Below are 17,128 nucleotides of genomic sequence, written 5' to 3' on the forward strand. Positions count from 1 at the left end.
ATCAGTTATTAAAGAGTTATATTGTGTTTACTGCAACTGCTCAAAGAGAAGATGGTAAATGCATATACACTCAGTATGACACAGAAAAATTACATACGACAATTATTACTGGGAAACATAAGCAAAGTTGGGTTTGGTTTTTTTGTTAGTTTTTTTTGTCGGTTTCTTTAGGTGGCATATTTTAGTGCTTTTTAAAGAAACAAAATTGCCGTTTTAATGAACCAGCCATTCGTGTATGCAACTTCAAGCACATGGGTAAAATTACATATGAAGAAATGCTCGCAAGACTGGGCCTGTACTCCTCAAAATAGGTCAAAGCCAGTTAAGAGCTATGCAGGTAAACCTTACAGCCTATTAAAAGGTCATGTCTGACTTTCATCCACCTAGGTAATTACCTTAGGATACTTCATGTATAAACCTGTCAGGATTGCTACTACCACACAGTTACAATTATCACCCAGCTAGCAAAAAGCCACCTGAAACGGGTAACTATCCCCGGCATGGTTCGGACGGAGCACAGATTGCTTCGTGACCACAATGGCTGCGGTATGATAGAATCATAAACCGCGCGTATGAACATTACGACAGCCTCAACGACAGGATCGAGACTGGACTTGGCATATTGAGGGTAAGATCTTAAAACCCTTGAGACAAGCAAATAACTGTCACTTTCAGACATTACTGGAAACCCTCCCGGCAAGCGGCCCTGGCACAGAGCGGTCACAGCCTGTTAGCCCAGAGCAACCAGCCACAAGTCTTCTTTTCCCAGCCTCCAGGCTGGTAATGAGAAAAGTAGCAGAAAGATTGCATTTTGCTCACAGGGAGGCACAGCAGTTCCTGGAAAGCAAAGGACACATCTGTTTCTGAAACATGTAATAGTCCTTTTTTGCAGGACAATCAAGCATTGCGGCCAGTTCACCACCACAGCCTTTGGAAATGGCTCTTAGGCCCACGGACAGTGGCACGTTATGGTGGAAGAAGCAGTGAACGAGCAACATCCTTTACCCCAAGGCAATAGTGAGTGGGCAGACCGCCAGGAATTTCAGTAGGCTCCACAGTAACATACAAAACTAACCATACTACGTAACTAAAACCACCGTGTGAGTGACAAAATATACTATCTGAATGTGCCCCATTTTATGCACATCTGATTATTTATCTATCTCTAATTCACTAGAGACTTTCTAACTTCTTCCATGTGTCTCCTACATTCTTTAACCCACCCAAAACCTCTTCAATCTTAGAAACTGTTGAAGTGTTAGATGGTGAGGTCTAACCAGGATGCTGCACAATCTTTCTTAGAAAAAGATGCAATCCTGAGGGCACCTCAACTGACTGAAAAAAAAAAAATCAGTTACTTGCTCAATAACAGGCCAAATGAGTAACAAGCAGAAAGAGAAGACAGCAGAGAACACCTACGGGAAACTTCTCTGTGCTTTAATTTGCCACAGGATAATGGAAACGCTTATCTACAGCAAAGGTGTACTGTGGTCCCACATGCAACAATATTTTCAAAGACCGCTACTATGTTTAATCAGTATCATAACTAAAACAGTGTTAGAATTTTTTTTTTTAAGTACTTATGCCAGTTTGTCAAACCGTTTTCCACTGCATGTCTTATATACTGGTAAATATAGAGAAGCTCTTCAAGACTTCCATGGAAGGAAAATGTCCGCTAACTCTATGAGTATATTGGAGGCAAAAACGATGTATGTTCATTAATACTTCCCCAATAAAAATTTGAAGAAAATGGTTTGATGTTGGAAAAAAATTACTAATCGCCAGAATTAGGGGGTTTGGGTGGTGGTTTGGGGTTTGGTTTGTTGCGGTTTTTTGGGTGGGGGGAGCAGGGGCTTACAATTCACTCCTATATCTAGCTGTCTAGTCTCCCAAGATCCTTGCAGAAGTAAACACGATTTAGGTGATTAAAGAAGTCCGGCATAAAAGTTTAAGTTACATGCTAATATAAGAGAAAATAAAAGGCATTTTATATTTTTTATTAAGACACAGTAATACCATTCAGGGTTTTCATAAACTCAGCAAAATCAGATGGTTATAGGATGAACAGCATTCAACAACACTCGAGGTCTGTTGCTAATAAATTATGATCATTAAAAGAAAGTTGTCAGAATCAGCACTGGTAGTGTTTGCCAGCTTTCCTATAATTATTCAGTCTTTTAGAAAATTACAGAAAAAGGAGAGAAGGAACTGTCTTAATTTAATCAGAGATGACCTGTGAGTATTTAACATCATGGTGAACAGACCTGATGTGATTAGATACTCAATCCTCCTAAACCATACTGTGCCAGTTATTTTGGAAACAGATGTTCCAAGAACAGACCAAGGAGACTGAACAGAAGATCAAATGACTTAAAAGCTCTGGGGCAATGAGAAAACCCCCTCATGTCAACCAGCTCCTTTCAGTATGGGGAGCTCCAAGTCACAGGCTTTCTAAATACAAAGGTATCACAGAAAAAAAACCAAACCCAGCCAAAACCAGAAAACCGGCAGGAAGCAGGGATGATTTGAATAAAGATTTAGCACTGTCCTGAAAGCCGTAACTGAAGATCAGAGGCACTACATATTCCTAAAATGTTCAGTGTACTCACTTGGAATGAGTCTGTTGGTACAAGTGTTGTTAGGAAAAATATTTGTTGTTAAACTATTATTAAGTGATTGTTAAGAAGGTTGAACGATACTTTCTCAATATTGTGCTCCTCTCTAAGGATGCCAAAGCTGAGTTTTGCCTTGTGGATCATCTATTCAACTCAGCATCTCTTCTACTTGACTCAGCACTGCCCTCAGCTCTGCAAATTTCCGTGTTCACTTGGTCTTGGCTGGACAGAAGGCATCTAGCAGTACACGTACGAGACCTTCGACAGCACAAGGAGTTCCCTCTTCCCTCACTGATGTTTTTCTTGTAATTCTTTGTGGCAATGCCTTATTACCCTATCATTTTGCTTGGTCACATGCCTTAACAGAGAACTGTTTTTTCAGACAGTAGCAAAAAGCAGTTTTCAAGAAGAAATAAAAAGGGCTTGTTTTGTTTTTACTTTCTTTGAAATAGAGATTGTTTCAGTTATTTAATGGAATTGTTTCCATCCTGTAGTTACTTCAGTTGTCCAGAATGGATTGTTCACTTGCAAGGCCTGGGCAGTAAGATGGTGATCTGAACGAGGAAAGGCAGTGGGGGTTACACCTATTATGCAAACCTTGAAGAAACATTTTGGCTAAAAGTATATCTTAATTTTTGCCCCTAACTTCCCTTTTTTTGCTTTGGACCAACTAATTCCAAAGGGGTATATGTCTCATCCTTCTTTGAGATCTACACTGCTAACTGTTCTCACGTAAGTGGTGGCAGAATGTCTTTTTTCTCTTGTTCAGCTTCCTCTTAATTATTAGAGTAAATGATAATAGACCAGAAGTTTAGCTCAGAATGTGTTATTCATTAAAAGAATCAGAGTCTCCAGGGCAGGGAATAATAATTTTACTACCACTTCAGTGTTGCAAGCATAGCATTTAAAAGAAAAATAGCAGAAAACCCTTATAAAACATTACTGACATTTTTTTTTTGTGGCAGCAAATAAGTGCATGCAATAGAGTTATTAACAAGAAATAAACAGTAAGATATAATTCAGAGATTGATAAAAAATATTTTATGTGTTCTTTCTTCAATATTTTTATAAATGTGACAATTAAAACCCCTTACTGCTTCTGTGCTAAAACCCAACCACCGAAACACCCAAACAAACCAAAAAAAACAAAGAAACACTGAAGGATTCAGTTTCCCTTTTGCATTTTTCTTTTCAATTTGTTGCTGATTAAAATCTCCAGGGCTGGACACGTCTTCCTTCCTACATAAATACTACCTCAAACCAGGCTCTGTGCATATCATGAAGGATGCACAGACTAGTACCGATATGAGAGGAAGATTCAGGACTTTAATTTTCCCTGGGCTGGCACTACCTGAATTGCTGAAGAGATGGAGGCACCTACTGCTTCTGGAAACTTTCCTACACCTGTTTCTACCTTACAGAAATGCTCAGCTGGATATTTATGTGGAGGGAACAGAATTTTCCAAATAGATGCTATTCTACAATTCAAAGCTTATTTAAATTAAAGTGAAAGAAGTATGGAGTAGGCATTTGAATTTCAGTGTTCTTCCTCATAAACTTTTGCAGTCAAGTTTGTTTTGTTTTTAATAACATGATGCTTGGTAACTATGGATGGCTTACTTGCATGTATTTTAATAAATAAAACAGGGATCTTGTTCCTCTGGACCCCTTGTGGTACCTCTAAAGTCCTAAAGACAGAATTATTAATTTTTCCGGCTTTCTCAAGTGTCTGCAATAATATGAGGACTGTGTTGCAGCCCACAAATCCATTTTTTAAAGCATGAAATCACTCTCGGTATCTACTGTTTCCAAATCAACACAAACTTTGCCCAGAAGGTGACAGACGATACAGTCCAGAGCCATGCCAGGAAGCATGTCAACAATCTGGATCATCAATAATCAAGTATTCAGGTTTGCTCTCTGACCCTGTTTTATTTACCAATATAAGTAGACCAACAATATCCTGCCCTGAAAACACTCACTGATATATATAATTTTACTCTTATAAATTGTGTGGGTTACTCAAGTATATCAATGGCACTGATTCAAATTCCAACTTTTAAGTTTTGTTTTATTCATAGGCGTACACTCAGGTAAGCACTGTTTGCGTGTTTTCTATGGCAGCTACTTCAGTCCATCCGGGCTAATTGGTGAATCATGAGGAACCTTTCCATCAATCTGATGGAAACAATTCTTGATAAGCAATTACTTCCTAGATAATACGTGAATAGAAGTTGAAATGATTCCTCCAAATTTCTACGCTGGTATTATTTCAGAGCTGAGGCGCTAGGCCACACTGTAAAGGTGCTAGAACTTTAACACACAGGACTAATTAAGTCAGAGATGGAATTACTATAATATTTTGAACACATGGTTCTTCATACCATCTATCATTGCATTACCTGTATTTGTCTTTTTTTTTCTTTTCCAAATTTTAAAGCATGCAGAGATAATGCAAGGAATGAAAGCTATATTTCTTTATCTAATGTACCTGTGTGTGCATGCACAATGTGGACATCTACGCACACACACTCTAATTTAAATATATTTTCTCCTCAGAAATGTCACTTTGATAAATGTTTCTTTGCATGTTTACTCTTTCTCATCATTGTTTGATGAATTTACTCTTGTGCATCATTCCTAGCCATCCTGTCAAAAGTATACACCTGCAAAAGGCTTTGCTGAGAGGCAGTCACATATTGTGATCCACAATCAAAGTACGATAGGAAGCCAAATTATATTGCTGTGACATCTGTCCGTCCATCTGTTGTAGTTTCCATAATCTACTAAAGCCAAATCTACAGATTATGCTGATGTTTAACCTTACTGAAAAACAAGAATAAACTCAAGAATAACTTGCAACAAGATAAAAAGTACATGGATATAGAAAAAAAATTCAATTTTAAATATACTGAAATTAAAATAGAATTGTGTTCTGTGCTGTTGTGCACTGATAAGATGACCAAAATTATTTCAGATATTGATGGAAATTATTTCAGATACTGCAAGTACTAACATAATTTTCATATATGTTAGTACTTATAGTTTCACATATGTTAGTACTCCTATTTCAGGGGAAATAGCATGAGAAATAAATGATGGTACTAAAAAGGAGCTACATGCTTTTGTTTACTGAAGATAAGTTAAATAGTCCTTGTTTAATCTCCAATATTTGATTCTAGTGCTTTCTTTTCTTTGTGAAACTGTATTGTTTGTTGAAATGAAAATGTTCCTATTTTATTTAAATTAGTCTGAACAACTATAATTGTGTTGCTTATATCACCACATACAAAAGTTTATCAGTTACTGCACATGGGTAGTAGTTACAATAACTTTGTGGGGGAGGATGCCAACACGTCGCTTTCAGAATCCCCAAAGCTATCATCTTATTAATGCCATGACCATTTGGGATATGAATATTACTGGAAGGAGATCTCCTTTCAGTGTAGTTTCCTCTGGAGAGGGAAACCCAAGAGCGGGAAATGATCCCATACTGTCTGAACTGCCGTACATCTTTCTGTTGGACAAGAACCAAATACCATTGTAGAGAAGCCAACACCACCACCATTGTACCCCCATTCCCACTAGGGGAATTCTCCCACTGAGAAAATCAAGCTCTATATTGGAAGATCGCTGAAAATAAAGCATGGGAAATAAAAAGGACAAAGGTTTCTATATTAAACATTGCCACCTGTCAAATATGTTTATGAGAAATTGCGATGATGAAGCCTGCTTTTAAGTTATTTGCAGATCTGCATGTGTTTTTGTCTCTGATGCACATGTTTCCTAGCTCTTAAGTTGAAAAAATGCAAATCTTATTTTTACGTCTGCCATATGTAATAGCAGAATTTTGCCACAGGGTGGTACACCAGACATGTTTAAGTGAAGGCTTTTGTAATGCATCAGACAGCTCGGTTTTGCCCTCTGCCAGCTTCACTCCACCAGTAACAGAACAATCTGGAGATCTCATAATAACTGGCCATAAGCCAAAGGCATATATATTCAAAAAATAAGACAGAAAAACCAGAAGAAACTGTGAGTCTACTTGCAAATGCTAATAATATGATGGTATTAATTCTACATAAATGCACATGTCTATTTACATAAAACTTAAACATCCATCTGGTTTTTATTTTTAAAGAATACATTTTTGTTTCCTCTTAGTAACTAGAAAAATGAATCAACCTAGAAGGAAAGAACTTGCGTTCCCAGCCAATAAACGTTAGGTTTAGATTTCATCTTGAAGAGAAACTGTACCGTATCAATTGTGAGATGAAAAAATACAACTTCTGTCATTGAAACATTTCCTAATGCAGTGAGAATAAACACCTAAAATATTAACTAAGTCTTTTGATTGTTTTTCTACTGACATTAAAATCTTATTAGCATACTCTGTAATTTTAAATAAATTATAGAGTTTTCTTTCTATAAACTAATCTCAGTATCTGTCTTCCTTGCCACTATCCACATTTTCAATGAAATAGATGGAGTTTGTCACCTTTACACTTACCTTTTCTAGGCAAGAGGGATACTCAGTGATTTAAGATAAGCAGAAACTGCTTCCTTGGGTACTACAGTCTTTTTAAAATGTTAAGTAAGAACTATAGATTCCTACACCCATTCTTTTGCTTTGACACATGGCTGAAGTTCTGGCCATGGATTTAAGTGATAGTGTGGAATTCAGAAGTAAATTTAATTACACAGTGGTATTGACATAAATAGGCAGAGAACAAGACCTCAGTTTGGAATTGGTATGTGACTGTTTAGTAATGCAATAATAATAGAAATTACTTTCACAAAGCTTTTCAGAACTCAGCAATGTATGATGAGACACAAAAGGAGATATTTTCTAAGAGATATTTAGCAGCACCGACTCTCTGTCATAGTCAACTAATACATCTTCATGCATCTTAGAAACTCTCCTAAGATCTTTCCTTTACAGTTACTACTTTCATACTAGAGCAGGGCTCCATCTCACATCAAGTGAAATCAAAGATGCTTTTCTGCCTCAGAAAAGTTAATGGTATTCTACCATTTTTAATCATTGTCCAGGATTCTATAAAGTAGAAATGCAGTCATCTCATGGAACCTACCTCTTTCGCACGATCTGCCAAGGTACCCTGTACCAGAGCAATCACAAACATATCTGTTCCACCCATCCCTGCATACACCATTGTTTTTACAGGGGTTGCTAAGGCAAGGTTTTGCAGTTTCTCTTGAGCATGAGGGTTTTACTCCAGCTGTACTTTGAATTTCAGCCATCTGTCGAATATCTTTGCTTTGACCATCAATAAACAAATCTCTAATGCAGCCGACGTATCCATAATTGAGAAGTGCTGTCCACACCTCAGTTGGGAAGACGAGGCCTGCTTTATTTTCTGGTAAGCCTCCAAGATACAAGTCATCATCCAAGTCAAGGATTTCACTTTCCCCTGGTGCAGTATATGGTGTGCGTAATGTGTTCACAGATATGGTCCCTGCAAAGAAAAGACAGCAAAATGCATGATTTTCAAGACATTTAAAAGATTTTGGTACTGCTGCTTTACTCATCAATCTTCATGCCACATTAGCTCCTGGCAAATATCTATAAATGAAACATAGGTATTCTATTTGTACAGCTATACAATAATACATACACTTCATTATTTTAATTACAATGTAGTATACATACTGTCAGGAAGTAAACAAGGTAAAAACATTTATGCACAATACTGCATGGTCACAATATTAAAAAAAAAGTCAAAACCACCTTAACAATATTCTAGGGGTAGGGGGGATGCATTTCAGAGTTATTTTCAGACATATCCTGCTTGTGCAACAAAAAAAATCTCTTCCCAACCTCATATGTGCTTCAAAGCATTAAGGCTGACGGTTGCATCAATAGGTTGCAACCTGGGAGGCAAATTTGTGTCTGGTTTGGATCCAAAGACACAATGTTTTAAAAGACTCTCACCACTTTCAGCAGGCTTTGGATAAGACTTTTTTCTTTAAGTGCAGAAGGAAAATCATCAGCTGCCAGACAGGCAATCATTAAGAAGATAGTGATGTGCTCCTATAGGGAAAATCAATGCCTCAAAATGTGTACATGTTACAAAGAGAGGGAGAGAGGATGTATACAGAACCTCAGGAAATCAGAAGTATCTTTTCCATTTAAGTTTTAAAAGTAAACAAACAAAATTAAGCCTAAAATAAAGTTTTGTTTCTACAAAGCGTGTGAAAAAAAGAAACTAATAAGTTGTAAAGATTTTTTCTTTTTTTTTTTTTCTACTGTTTAAAAGTAACGAGGTATCCAATTTTTACAATTTGAATAGGCAGAAAACCAAATTTAGTACATGGCATCACAGAACATACTTATGTCAACCAAATTTAATTTTATTTACTAAATAAAATTACTTGAAAAAAGAATCTTAATTTAGATCTTCACTGAAGTGACGCCTTACCACTTGATATGGGTGCAAAGGCAAGCAAAATATAAATCAAAACTTTATATAGGTCACCAGATTATTATAACGTACCAGCCACATTATGCAACACTGTTATAAGCTGGACACACTATTAAAAGTGTATTAATGGTGACAAGACACTGAAGAATCACATTTACCACAATGTATTTATCATACCTATATCTATAAAACTAACATGATTCACTATTTCCACTATCAACATGACACAGATTCCAGAAGATTACACCGATTATCAAAAATACTTTCACTGTGGTGGGAGTGGTGCTTGAGAATAATAAATTCAGAATTTTTATAGCATAAATACAAAAATGTGAGTTTTAAGCAAACAGAGGCAGGTCAGAAAAAGATGATTCTCTTATTTGTATACATCTTAAAATTTAGGCTTCTCTTTTAGCAATAAAGAGGAGTCCTGTGGGAGCTACATATTTTGTTTGTTCTTTTGTTGGTTCAATAAGTTAACTTCAACAACATGGATAGAATGAATATCTAAATAGTTTGGACCTTTAGTAAAAGCTCTTTGGGGTAGAGGTCTCAGGAGATCCAACTCCCACGTAAGACTTGAGACGTATGGATTTTAGATGCGCTGGATACTACTGCTACTACAAAGTCTCCCTACTATCAGAAGAGATCTAAAAAGATAAAACAAAGGTTTGCATAGCCTTTGTGCATCTTTATGAGCATGTTTAAAGAACGTTTGAGGATGTGGTCAGTTTTCCCTTTTTATGTATTACGAGTAATGTTTTTTGTGTCAGTTGAATAATCACATAGATGTAAAGTGAACTTCCAGACTTAACTGTCAGAAATTGGCATGTTGAACCAAGATCCTTTTTCTTCCAAGCCTCCACCTGTTCAAAACTGATAAGACTATTACATTTTGCTAACTCAAATATTTGTATTGCTGCTCAGATTCTTGAAGCTAAACTTAGCATTTGTAAGGAACACTTGCTATAGATTTGACCTTAGGCATACCAGCATAAACATTTTGAGGTTTGATTTTATTAATCAGCTGCCTCAAATGAGGACACCTCTGAATGACCTGTTAAACCAAGACAGCTAACTTTTCTGAGGTATAAAACAGGACTGCTTACAGGTAATAGATCATTTCTCTTTTTAAAAAGGAGGCTCCCATCTCTTGCTGTACAGGCTAATTTAGGACCAAATTCTTTACACCTATGTTCAGGCAGAGCTTGGACTGATGCAAATTAACTCGGCTGCAGCCTCCAACCTCAAGTTCATGCATTTGCACAGTGCTGTTTTCTGCTGGACAGACACTTACGCTTTCAAGCTATCCCTGATGCTAGAAGAAATTGACGACTCCATTTCTATTAAAAAAAAACCAACTCACCTAAGTCTTGATGGCTTTCAATGTACAGGAAAAGCCAGTGTAGCTGCGACATTAACACAGGGGTTCAAAATGTAAGTTCTGCAAGCACAGAAGGCTGAGAAAGGTGCATGATAGAGGGAACTGTAGATCACCACTACACTCTGGTGACTGTGAATTATAGTTAGGTGATAGATTGAAGCAGGAAAATTTTCTGCTGTATGTCATAAAAGATTACCCTGGAGAGAGCTTAAATATTATTTTTAATAGGTATCAACAGCTTCTTAAAGAAATGAACTCTTCTTTCCCTTCCCCAAGAAATGACACCACATAAAATACTCCTTTGGAGAAGCCCTCTGAAATCTTTGTGTAATCAAAGCATCTAATGACTATGAGTAGAAAAACACAACAGGCAAGAACTTTTCTGTACATCTTTTTCATGTTTTGGAAGGCCATGGAACCCCTATTACCCAGCTGGACTATCTCCAGTTTACTGCTGGACATATCCGTGACACTTCAACCGACCTACATACTGTACGTATTACCCTTAATCAAGCAACCGTAAGTTAGCTTTATTTAATCCTTTTTATTGAGAGCTACATTGAGTCAAATAGCACCTGCATAAGATTCGAAGCTGTTATGTAGGAGCTCGACCAAAATATCATACAGCACACTGTTTAGAACAAGAACTCTGGCTATAATACACATAGGCTTTAGTATAGCTAATAGCAGAAAACCCACGCCTGGGCACCAAAATTTTCATGGTCTCAATTGGCAAGTTAGCCTACTTTCTGGCTGAACTTCTAACAGCATGTCCAGGCAGCCGTACAACCATCACTGCTGCTGGTATCCAAATTACCTTTTATGTATCTCTGATAGGCAATGCAAACTTCACTTGCTTTGTAAATGCAAGTGAAAAAATCCAGGGGGAATAAAAGAGGACTTACAAAATACATCCAAAATTATAGGGTTTTTTTCAAAATATTCTAAAATAAAATGCAGAACTCAAGTACAGAAAATAAATAATGGGTCTATAAACCACCTTTGGATTCACAGTGCATCCAGAGCTGTGACACAGAGTTTAGAGTGTGCTGTTTCATCTGGCTGAGGATTTTTTGTTTTGTTTTGTTGTTTGAGGTTTTGGGAGTTTTCTTGGGTTTTTTTAAGCCTGTCATCTTTTTTGAGGTAAAGTTTTCAAGTTCTACTGAAACCATCTCAGGCTGGATCTCATGACAATGGCAGATGCTACCACAGAATCTGGGGATAGCAATGCACATCCCCTCTGCTGGATTTCAATCTTACTTTTTCTGGCAATTATAGGCAGATTAAAAGGAATTGTTCTGTCAAATCACCAGTGTGCTCCAATCCATTTGGTTGTTTCTACTTAGGAATGTAAAGAGACATCACTTTCCAGAGAAGCAGGAAGAAGGGAAGCTAATGGACCATATGAATGTCTTATGTGCCCAGCACAGGAAAAGTTTAATAATTTGCCCTGTAAAGATAATGTAACATCAACCCTTCTCATTGCAGAATCGTCAAGTTGTGTAAGAGGGAAAAGGATGGGACGCATCTCATTTTACAAAATAACCCAAAGTCAACAGAAAATGATGAGGAAGCAGCAGATTCAGAAGAGTGTTGGCTTCTCAATGGAAAGTGAAAACTATAACCTTAAATTGTAACATCTCTGTAGTAAGAACCATCCTTTCAGTTATATCTTTGCATAGCAGCTAGCATAACAGCCGCCATAACCTGATCAGTAGTTATACTATTTCTTTGAAAAGAACAACGCTGAACCAATAATGTCTGCCAGGAAACAAGCAGCTTCCTTGCAAAGTTTTTTTAATACTCGAAGTGGGAAATATTGTCTGTATTTCTGCCAGAAAAAGAAAGAAATGGGAAAAGCTGATAGCATTTGGTTTGTCCAGCCTGAATGAAGAAAAAGTGGAAGACTGAAAGACAAGATGGTGTGGAGTGGTTTAGTCTGAGAATTCATGATCTAGCTTCAGACTCTAAAAATAGGTAGCATTTCTTATCTCCAAAAACTGGACATACATTTAAAGGTCCTATAATGATCTACAGGTACTCTGATTCTACAGCATTTCACCTGAGAACAAAGTAAAATTTAAACATTCAGAAAACTATGTATTGGAGGAACAGTTTGAGAAAAACTAATAAATTTATGATTTTCAGCAAGATTTATTGACTTAAAGGATAACTGATTAGAGGGCAGTTCTTCAAAGGAAGAGTCAACAATAACATACATATGAGCAAAATGGGAAATATATTAGGAGGTATAGAGAAGCCTATTGTACCACTTTATTGAGCATTGGTAAGGTTTACCTTGAACTCTGAGAAAGATGCAGATCAGCTGAGGAGATGGCAGAAGATGGCAATAAAAATGGTCAATAGCTACAGAACATGACATACAAGGATAGGAAGCAGCTGGGGTTTCTTAGTCTATGAAGAAAACTGGAGACTGATACAAAAGCATTCAAATCAAAAAAATATAGAGCTAGGACACAGGAGAAAACTGTGGTGTATTTTGTGCCTGCTGTGAACAAGGAAATGATGGGCAAAATGGCTTGTTTTGCATCCAGAAATATTTATGAATGATTACATAAAGAGGTTGTACAGCATCCAGTGCTGGAGGTAACTCAAAAAAACATCTGTCAAGACTGATGCAAGTACACTATCCCTACTTTCACTGGACAGGTAAAATAGAGGACCTTTCAAGGTCACCCCATCTCAATTTTTCTATGAGCTTATGAATAAATGAAAAACACTAACAAGATCATTGGAAGAATTTTCCTTAAAATGCAAGATAAACCTAATATCTCAAATATGTAAATGCTTAACATTTGTTGAAATAGGAATATGTAAATCTGGCAGTTCTTAAAAGGTTGGAAAGATGGGGGAAGGAGTATATAGAAATGTGCATGTAAAAAATGAACCTGCAACAACAATGCATGTAATGGATATCAACAAAGAACTACTTACAGTGAGATACTGATTATAGTTAAGTTCTAATTACATACTCTAGAGATAATTTCAGGTGTTTAAGCTGAAGCTCTAACTTTAGTTCAAAATTTGAATGACTTCTTAGCCCTTAAATGCAACCTACCTATGAATACATTCTAATACATTGTTTTACGCTGCCATATACAACTGGAGGTTGACAAGAAGAGCAAGTTTTCTCTCCTATTACACTGTGCGATGATGATTTCCAAAGGATGGATGGCAGTTTAGTCAAAAGACATTTGCAAGGTTATCCTTGAATATGGTAAACAGTTTAACAAAATTTTCAACAATAGTCAAGTCTCAGAAAACAGTTATTAAACCTAACTCTACTGTGTTACAAGAAACACTGTGAGCAGAGACCTTTACAGCTCCTTCATGGTTGGTTTTTGTAGTTTGGGTTTTTGGGTCCTCCCCCCATTCTTTTACTGCAGAGTTGGCAGTACTGTTAAAAGCAGAACAGACAAAGATTTCCCTTAGGTATGAGTTAATGAGCCTCTCCAATTATATTCATTATCTCAGCAATTTACTTTTTCATAAGTCTGTGTGTAAGAAACTAAGACATATTTCTAAAGCTTGTCTCAATTCTGATCAGTTAAATATGAAGATTGTAACTACAGCTGCTACAATGCTTACCTTATGTGGCCTATTTAGTTGCTTTTTGTGCATGTGAAACACATTTGCTTATCAAGAAATGGTGAAAAATCAGAGCAAGGTATTCCAAATCCACTTTACATCTTGCATGCTAAAGTATATTATAGTAGCTGTGATGAGGACTGTGACCACAGCATACAGCCTGTGGCCAAGACAGGGCACATGTGAAACAGCTATGAAGCTACTGTCCTTTGCAGGAATTCAGAATAACCATGAATAACTCGGTTCACATGACTGGACGCAGCAGTTGGTAACAGGTTGTGTCCTCTGCTGTATACTTAACAAAAAAGAGACTGCTAGAGAATGTGTGTTCTCTTTCCTCTGCTGCATACCTAGCAAGAAAGATGCACCAATGGAGAAGGTATGAAATTTTTCTTTACTTAACCCCGGGAAATAGGGTCTCAGGAGTTCCTTCTTACCAAAGAGCTGCTTTTTAGGTAAGGAAGCACTCAGGGCAGGTCTTACAGGCAGCAGGATGGGATTTTAGGGTCAAAAAACTTCTTAAGAATAATAAGTCAAAAGTTCCCTCAGCAAAAGGAAATTAAAGGGCACCATCTCTTCCCCCTTCCTTGTATCTCCCAAAATCTGAGAGGATCAGCAGAACTACTAGTGAATTGGGTCTGGATAAGTACAGTTTAAAAACGTGATCTCATTCCTTACGTCTCCCCACTGCAGTCCCAGATGGGCAGTGGCAAAGCCAGTAGTTTGGAGCGGATGCTCCCTGTGACTGAGGGTCCGGAAGAGAGCAAAGAATGAAAAATAAATCGAGTACTTGCTGATCCCAGCTAATACGAAAGTCAAGGAAATTAGCAAAGCTCCTTGAGAAATGTCACAGCTTTCTATTATCTGAGGGAACCACACTGCATTGGATTTGAAGGCTAGGAGTAAAAGGTTGCAAGACAGCAAACTTCACTTAAAAAAATAACCACAGGTTATTTGAGCTATTTATTCATTAACAGGAGAATCTCTTCCTTTATAATTGATAGATTGGGAAGTATTTTGTCAGCAGCAACAAGAAAGTCTTAGACAAGCCTTTTTTTTTTTTTTTTAATAGAAGGTACATTCATTCACTTCTACAAAAATTCTGAAAGTAAGCAAGTGAAAAGTGATCATATTCATATGATTTCCAGTATGTTTGGTTTTGGCTAGAGAAAATAAATGAAAAAGATTCCTGGAATAGTAAAGTGGATTTTATTATTCATGGGAAAAAGCATAATAGACCAACATGCATAAGTCATTAAGAAATAATCTAAACATAACACATCGGTACTTTATGTTCCAATCAGAAGAAAATAGGAACATTGTTTATTTTAATTGTTAGGCAGTCATTTTACTTGGTTAAATCTGACAGTCTAAGATACTATTGAGCCAATATTCTCATTAAGAAAAACAACAGCATTGCCACTGTTATTGGTACTTCTACTGTAAAGTATTATTGTATGTATTAAAATTGCAGAAAATCTTTGATGTCTGGTTCAGATTTCAGCTAAAAATTCAGTTTGTCAGTGCGTATGCCTACTATTTATTAACTATTCCTGGTAATAGTTCAATGTTTTAGGGCAAATAGGTATTATGGTCAGTTTTCAAGGGTAGCAGGGTAAATAAAGTTCACCCATCTTGATCATAGGTGATTCATCAGCTGGATTAATTTTTGGTTTTCCTATATATTTGACTATTTATAATGCTACTTAAAAATAATATGCAGTCCTGATTGCCAGGTGTGTATTGCTTCCCCAAATTAGTCTATATTCTTGCTGATGTCCACCAACAGTTTTAAAGATTTAAATAAAGTATGCCCTAAAACTCTCTTAATGGCAGTTGTGAGCTACAGTGTTTGTGAAGCAATGAAAGTGCAGCACGTATCTTCAAATGTAAACAACTGCTACGCATTTATTTCTTTTCTTTATAGTTGTGTTTACTTTGGATGTAAGAATAAACTTTGCTTTCAGTAGAGTCCCACAGGCATGATTATGACAGGATTTACTGCCTCATGCGAATCACTGAAATAGCACTTAAGAAGGAAGCCTGAAATGAAGATTGTAGTATAAATAATATAACTGCTGGATATTCGATAAGAACTGAGGATTTTGAGAAGTTGTGTGTTCTGTTGTTTGAGATGTTTGTTTGTTTGTTTTTAACCTCAGGAAATGTAAATAAGCAACTGACATTATAATCAGAAAATCAAACTCTCTACAATCAGAATTTGAAGCAGCACAGCCCAGGAATCAAATCATTATTTTTCATAATCCTGGGGCAGACTGATCAATTGAATTTGGTCTGACTTTCAGCATGGATTTGACTGAAACCTTCAGTTTAAACCTGCACCTAATATTCGCTTGATCTGAAATCTGATTTGTGGGTAGTAAAGTAAGCCATAAAACAATAACTTTTTTGGGGTGAAGTTTCAGAAAGAAATTATAAATGCAAGTCATGGAAAAGGAGTCACTAGGAAAAAAAGTGGGGGGAACCCCACAAAATCCAAAAGAAGAGGATTTTAGATTTTTTAACACTCAATTTCAGAGTGTACATGAACTTCAGATTGGATAGTGATATTAATCAGAAAATTCTTTGATGGATTGAATTACAGATTCAGTACATTCCCCACCCACCCCTAAATCTTGGCATGAGCTACAGGAAAGATACCATAGAATAGATTTGTCCTTCAATTAATGGATATTGATTATTTGCTGAAATCAACATAAATACTCTAGATCAGATGCAGCTCAAACACAAGGACCATTTCACTATTTAAATGCATTTTATGCTATAAGAGATTTGAGTAGAATTAGGAAGAGTTTATGAATTCTTTATTTTTTATCCTTTTCAGTGAGATCATTTGTCAAATAATCTACTACAGAATAGGAATCATTCTGACGGAATGTGGCAATTCACTTATTTCCATTTCTGCTGATAAGTGTTGTTAGCCATTCATTAGCATATCATTTAATTATGCTGAGATCTGCTGACACGATTGGAAGGTCTGTGCTGTTTCTTTGGCCCAACTCTTCCCTGTGTTGGAGATTACTTTCAGTAATTCTTTTTTCCTTTGTTTTTATTCT

The 17,128-nt window shown here is 36.6% G+C and overlaps 1 protein-coding gene across 1 annotated transcript in view; it reads right to left on the minus strand.

Annotated features, from left to right (window-relative positions):
• The window catches only part of NRXN1 (neurexin 1), a 733,713-nt gene that overhangs the window by 412,967 nt on the left and 303,618 nt on the right, over positions 1-17,128 (minus strand). Inside the window, 1 exon segment of the mRNA XM_075749468.1 lies at positions 7,709-8,092. Within this exon segment, the coding sequence (XP_075605583.1) occupies positions 7,709-8,092 (384 nt within the window).

This window comes from Balearica regulorum, chromosome 3 (assembly GCF_011004875.1).
Source record: "Balearica regulorum gibbericeps isolate bBalReg1 chromosome 3, bBalReg1.pri, whole genome shotgun sequence".
In the NCBI taxonomy this organism is placed as follows: domain Eukaryota; kingdom Metazoa; phylum Chordata; class Aves; order Gruiformes; family Gruidae; genus Balearica; species Balearica regulorum.